Genomic DNA, 7,500 nt, shown 5'->3' with positions numbered 1-7,500 from the left:
ATTAGGCAGGCTCTCCTTCCATGAGTTCTCTACATTGAGCAAGCTTTCATAATGGTATTTCCATGCCTCTTTGCAGAATCACTAACTGCAAGTGAGCCTTCGTCCATGCAAACACTTCTCTCCTGCAACATCGCAATTTTCTCTGACACACTGTATTGCAATCTGAAACACCTTCTTCCTTTCTGCTTCTCTCCTGGCTAAAACTACCAGCCTCTTAGCTTCCCTTGAAGCTACTTGATAGAATTCTCTGCTACCATCTCTCTTCCAGTCGTGTTCCTTGCTCAAATGGCCCTGTCTACTTCACTTTTTGACCACCATGTCACCTTAGGTCTGAAGGTAACTTCGCACCAGCCACAAACGAGCGCAGTGGCCCTCATTAAGTTGTCCTGTAGGAACCTCCAGTTCTTCTTTTTGTTCTGTTATTATCTCCTCCTCCTTTGATTAGAGGTTTGTTCTTTAGGGCAGACATGTGGCCATAAACACCAACAGATCGTTAATTAGTCCCATCTTTGATATTAAAATTCATTGGCTGTGTTTCAACTAATGAAGTCCTAAAATAAGTTACAGATTTGGAATGTTTTCAGCCGAGCATGCAAGGGAGACAATTCATGTATGATGTCGGTTGTGGCTGGGAAGTGAGGCCAAACGAATCTCTTTCATAATTTGTAGACAAATTCATGCAACATCTGCTTTTATTCGGAAAAATATTGATAGAATTGAATTTGTGGCTTTTTTAAAAATCTTTACTATTTTATTTCTTTTTATGTGCAAGTTTGGTCGTGCGATTAAGTTTGCTTCCCAACCACATAGGTTGTAGGTTTAGTCCCACCATGGAGCATCTTAAATAAGTGTCTTCCCTATAGCCCGGGGCTAACCAAAGCCTTCCGAAAGGATTTGGTTGTGGAGACTGAAAGAAGCCTGCCGTGTGTGTGTATGTGTTTGCAGGTGTCTCCTTGTCTTATATCACATTAAATGAGCATCATCATCGTAGAAGCAATGTATTTCTTTCCAGTCTTCCCTGGAATTGTCTCTGGTCAGGGGGGAGTTATTACCTTGTTTATAAAAGTACTAGCACTATGACCCGGTGTTGCCGGGTCATAGTGCTAGTGCATGCATATACAGCTGCGTGTGTGCACACATACACGCGAATACTGTCCAAATCTCCGACCAATCACATACAGCTAGCTGGCATTCAATTGGCGTATCAAGTTTCGGGCATTTTGATTGGGTTTTGGATAGAAAATTCACAAAAATGTCACTTCTATTGATTTTTTAATGGCTTTGCGGGGTGACTGGGGAAATGTAAAGATATGCATGACCGCCCTTGGACGGTTTTGAATGACCATAGAAAGTGCGAGCCCTCTAACTGAAAAATTGTGGATTTGTATAAAGGACACACACACACACGGACATTTTGCCGTTTATATATAGAGAGATGAAGGTTGTCAACAGGAAGAGCATCCGGCTGTAAAATAATCTGCCTCAACAAACTGTGTGATTCATGGAAGCATAGAAAAATGACTGTGTTAAGATGATGATGATCATATCTAATTATGAGTTGTTATTAATTAGTGTAGACTTGTTTGGCTGCGTACTTTAAGAAGTTTGCTTCACAGAACCATGGCTTCAGTTCCATCCTCTTCTGTCTCAATTCAGGCAAGTGCCTTTCATCACATCTCTCTTTGTTTGTTTGTAAGGTGGCAAGCTGGCAGAATCGTTAGCATGCCGGGCGAAATGCTTAGCGGTATTTTACCAGTTGCTGCGTTCTGAGTTCAAATTTGCTTATAGAGATCAAAAGTTTGTGCCTCACGTTCGCTCCCTCTCTCCACCAAATCGATGTTGCCTAAACAGGTGCACAAGTGTATCATGGATCAGGTGTGAAAGGGATCACAGAGCTACATGAAATGAAGAGTTTTGCTTAAGAACACAACACACCGCCCATTCTAGGAATTGACTATGACCCAGTGATCGTGAGTGCAACACTCTAACCACTAAGCCGTGCACCCTGACATAATAATGTGAAGAAGACCTGGCGAATAAAGTGAGATCACAGCTGTAGCCCTACACCAGTGTCGCATAACCAACCCACTTAAAAAAGTACCTTTGAATCGTAGGGTGACCTGCCGTGCTTGAGGAGACCTATGGAGTCGAGTAAAATCAAAAATCAAATCAAACCACAATCAAATGGGAATTGAAGTTGTGGCTGATGCCAGCTCCACCTGACTGGCTCCCTGTGCTGGTGGCACGTAAAGGGCACCATCCGAATGTGGCTGATGCCAGCCCCCTCACCCCGACTGGCTCCTGTGCCAGTGGCACATAAAGAGCACCATCTGAATGTGGCTGATGCCAGTGCTGCCTTGACAGGCTCCCGTGCTGATGGCACGTAAAAGTCACCATCCGAATGTGGTCGATGCCAGCCTCCTCTGGCTTCTGTGCCGATGGCACGTAAAAAGCACCTACTACACTCACGGAGTGGTTGGTGTTATGAAAGGCATCCAGCTGTAGAAACTCTGCCAGATCAGACTGGAGCCTGGTGCAGCCTCCTGGTGTCCCAGACTCCAGTTGAACCGTCCAACTCATGCCAGTATGGAAAACAGACATTAAACAATGATGATGATAAATAATGATAATAATAATAATATATTTCTTTGTGTTTGCAGGTGACCCCCCAGAGAGTGTTACAGAATCAAAACTGAATAAAGTAAGTATAGAATGAACTAAATAATAATTATCTAATTATGAGTTGTTGTTAATTAGTCTAGACTTGTTTGCTTCACAGAACCATGGCGTTAGTTCCATCCTCTTCTGTCTCAATTCAGGCAAGTGTCATCACATCTCTCTTTGTTTGTTTGTAAGGTGGCAAGCTGGTAGAATCGTTAGCACTCCGGGCAAAATGCTTAGCGGTATATAAGTACCAGTTACGCACGGGGGTTGATGTAATCAATTAGCGTCCCCTCCCCCAAAATTTCAGGCCTTGTGTCTATAATAGAAAGGATAAATGTCTTTGTCAAAATTTCTTATCCAATGTTTTGTGAGTGGGATGACACAAACTGTGCCACACATGGCACACATGGATGCAGACATGACTGTGTGGTTTGGGAGGTAACTTCCCAGTCGTGTAGTTTTAGGTTCAGTCCCACTAAATGGCACCTTGAGCAAGGGCCTTCTGCTGTAGCTCCAGTCCAATCAAAGCTTTGCTGGTCCGCAAAGGTAGTACTGGTGTTCTGTGAACTAAATTCAAAATTTCATATCATCATCATCATCATTTAACGTTTGTTGTCCATGCTGGCATGGGTCGGATGGTTTGACCAGGGCTGGCACACTGGAAGGCTGCTGGGACAGACTCCTGTCTGATTTAGCATGGTTTTCTATGGTTGGATGCCCTTCTTAATGGCAACCACCCTGAGAGTGTAAGGGGTGCTTTTACATGCCACCGGCATGGTTGCCATTTGTGTGACACCAGGGTGTGTTTACATGCCACTGGCACAGGTGACATTTGTGTGACACTGGTATCTGCCACGACTGAGATTATATTCGGCTTGACGGGTCTTTCTGAAGCACGAGAATGCCAAAGGTCTTGGTCATTGCCTTTGTAAGGATCAGCATATAAAAGGGGTCTGTGAGAAAATTCATTTAAATAAAAGGGGTCCTTGGTAGTGAAAAGGTTGGGAACCCCTGGTATACAGTAAGTACCATAAAGAAATATGGTGCTCTGTTGTGGTCGACCCAGTTACAAACATTCCCAATGTCAACCAGCTTTTGAAGACTTTTTTTTTCAACATTTTGTAATTTTTACGATGGAACTTTGATAAACCTGAAGGAAAACCTCTCTTTGCTTTCTGTAATGTATCGGTTTCAAATTTTGGCACAAGGCCAGCAATTTCAGTGAGGTGGGTTAAGTTGATTACATCAACCTCATTTCTCAACTCATTTCATCGCCCCCCCCCCTTTAGGATTTAATGGCAAAGTTGACCTCAGCAGAACTGAAGTTCAAATTTTGAAGACAAACGAAAAAAGCTGCTAACCATTTTGCCTGGCATGCTGCCTTAATTTTCTGTAAAATGTGAGATTTTGACTAACATTTTAACAAACCTGGGCACCAAACCATTAATTCATTAATCGTTAGTTAACGAAGTTAACATTTACACGAACGATTTAACTTTTAAGTTAACTTTGGAAATCATTATTGTACTAATTAACTTCCGTTAACTTCAAATGAATTAAAGTTAACGGATTTTATAGTTTTGGCACTTTTTAAAGGTGTTTTTTGGAGGTTTTTAGGGGAAAAACTGATTTTTTTTTTCTATAATAAAAATTAACGTTAATGGTTTATTGAAGTTAACTTCCTTGATTAGTGGTACCCACCTTTGTATTTCAAATGGTATTTACTTGAGATGTTTAAAAACATGTAACATTTTATTTTGTAGGTTCTACATGATGCTTGTGAAGATCTTTGGGCTGAGATTTTAAAAGTAAGGAAATGGTTTTTGATAAACCCCCCCCCCCCAGCTATTTTAATTTTTAAAACTGTGTCATCATCGTCATCATCATGAATGCCAAGCAGTATAGCTTGTTGTTTCCAAATTTCTGGCAGAGTGAATTGTGTCATGGTACTGTTTTTCTCACAGACAGTGCCCATCTTACCCTACAATATATAAAATGGCGACATTTTATCCATTGCGCCCTGTAAATTTAGAAGACAATAGTGGCTGTTGTCGCATGTGGAACAGAAGACATCAAAAGTGACAAGGGGACAGGGGTAAAGAATTTAGGATATGGCAACCCTTTTGCAAAGGTATTTGAGAAAATACTGCACCATTCCACTTCATTCCACAAGTCTTTGGATTTCTAGGTCAAGGTAAATGAAGTTGTGTCTGTCATCATCTCTATATAGTAGTTGTGTCGGTCATCATCTGGAAGGTCACCATCTCTATATATATAAACAGCAAAATGTCTGTCTGTGTGTGTCCTTTATACAAATCCACAATTTTTCAATTAGAGGGCTCGCACTTTTTATTGTCATTCAAAGCCGTCCAAGGGTGGTCGTGCACATCTTTACATTTCCCAGTCACCCCTCAAAGCCATTAAAAAATCAATAGAAGTGACTTTTTTGTGGATTTTCTATCCAAATCCCAATCAAAATGCCCGACGGACTTGGTAAACACCCACAAAGTTATCAACCACCTCACCAACAACAACACTGAACCCTTTTTGATCTCCATGTGTCTAACACACGTGGACATGCCTACAAAGTCAGAAAACAACACAGCTCCCATGACTTTCGGAAACATTTTTTCACGCTCAGAGTTGCTGAAGCATGGAACAAACTGCCTGCGTCAGTTGTTGACTGCCATAACACTGCATCCTTTAAGGCCCTCATGCTTTCCGAAATCCGCCAAAACTACACCTGATTATACTACATACACTTTAGATGAGTTGTAGTGCACCTGAGCACTGTACACAATTATTATTATTATTTATTATTATTTTATTTATTTAAAACTTGATACGCCAATTGAATGCCAGCTAGCTGTATGTGATTGGTCGGAGATTTGGGCAGTACTCGCGTGTATGTGCGCACACATGCAGCTGCATATATGCATGCACTGGCACTGTGACCCGGCGTCATGGTGCTAGTTCAAGATAAAGCAATAGAACTGATGGAGCTCTTCCTCCGGGAACTGGCACCCTGTCTATGTCCGCTCATCCATGCCGTATCTCTAACAAACCCTTTGTAATCAGCCTCTCACCCTGTTGTATATATGTATATATGTATATATATGCAGGCTCATAAAGCCGGATCCCAGAAGACTTCTTCGCCAGACGAACTGATTCCAGATGTAACAGAGAAATACCTCCAGGCTGCCGTTGAGATTGGAGACAACATGCCAGAAGGTACTACTACTACTACTACTACAACCACCACCACCATTACTACTACCACCACCACCACTACTACTATTACTACTACTACAACCACAACCACCACCACTATTACTACCACCACCACCACTATTACTACTACCACCACCACCACCACTATTACTACTACCACCACCACCACCACTATTACTACTACTACCACCACCACTATTACTACTACCACCACCACCACTATTACTACTACTACCACCACCACTATTACTACTACCACCACCACCACTACTACTATTACTACTACTGCTACTACCACCACCACCACTATTACTACTACTACCACCACCACTATTACTACTACCACCACCACCACCACTATTACTACTACTACCACCACCACTATTACTACTACCACCACCACCACTACTACTATTACTACTACTGCTACTACCACCACCACCACTATTACTACCACCACCACCACTATTACTACTACCACCACCACCACCACTATTACTACTACCACCACACCACCACCACCACTATTACTACTACTACCACCACCACTATTACTACTACCACCACCACTATTACTACTACCACCACCACCACCACCATTACTACTACCACCACCACCACTACTACTATTACTACTACTGCTACTACCACCACCACCACTATTACTACTACTACCAATACCACTAATACTACCACCACCACTATTACTACTACTGCTACCACCACCACTACTGTTGTTACAAATGCTTGTCTTTTGTGGTGTTGGGTTGTTATTTTATTTAGTGATGTAAGTGCTTGGTGGGTCCTTGCTGTCATCGTTATTGTTTCAAAAAAGGAACCTGTAAGGCTGGAGGCCCTTTTTTTTCTTTTGTGCTTGTGTGTTTCAGGTTTGCCTGTTGACAGTGACTTCCTCCGGAAACACGTCGTCCAACAACTGCGGAACTCCGTCAAGGAACAGGAGAACTTGCTGTGCTTGATGGATTTGGTGGAGAACAATCTCATCAACCAGCTACAACAGTGAGTAAATCCTGCCATTGTAATCGTCATCGCTCTCGATTTCATCATCATCGACATCACCATTGACATCATCATCATCATAATCATCACCATCATCACCACCATCATCATCTCATCATCATCATCACCATCATCATCTTCATCATCATCACAGTCATCACCATCGTTGTCATGACCATCATCACCATCATCGTCATCATCATCACTGTCATCACCATCGTTATGACCATCATTATCATCATCATCGGCATCATCATCATCATCTTCATCATCGTCAGCATCGTCATCATCTTCGTCATCACCATCACCATCATCGGCATCATCATCATCATCACTGTCATCATCATTTATATGTATGTGTATGTATGTATATCTATATACGTATGAATATGTATTTATATATATATATATATATATATATGTATATATATGAATGTATATGTCTATATGTAAGTATATCTATATATGTATGTGTATTTATTGTATATCTATATATGAATATTTATATATATATATATATGTATGTTATATATGAATGTATATATAATATATATATATCTCAGCTACTGGCCCCGATGGATTCCCGGC

At 41.5% G+C, this 7,500-nt stretch overlaps 1 protein-coding gene across 1 annotated transcript in view; it reads left to right on the top strand.

The window, feature by feature from the left end:
- Positions 1-6,945, top strand: part of LOC115214901 — a 9,625-nt gene extending 2,680 nt beyond the window's left edge. Inside the window, exons 2-5 of the mRNA XM_029783956.2 lie at positions 2,661-2,701; positions 4,428-4,472; positions 5,787-5,895; positions 6,783-6,945. Coding sequence (XP_029639816.2) covers positions 2,661-2,701; positions 4,428-4,472; positions 5,787-5,895; positions 6,783-6,916 — 329 coding nt within the window. The 3' untranslated portion in view covers positions 6,917-6,945. The remainder of the gene's footprint in view (positions 1-2,660; positions 2,702-4,427; positions 4,473-5,786; positions 5,896-6,782) is intronic.
- The last annotated feature ends 555 nt before the right edge of the window (positions 6,946-7,500 follow it).

The sequence above is a fragment of the Octopus sinensis genome, linkage group LG1 (assembly GCF_006345805.1).
Source record: "Octopus sinensis linkage group LG1, ASM634580v1, whole genome shotgun sequence".
Classification (NCBI taxonomy): Eukaryota; Metazoa; Mollusca; class Cephalopoda; order Octopoda; family Octopodidae; genus Octopus; species Octopus sinensis.
This window is presented reverse-complemented; position numbering and strand designations above follow the sequence as displayed.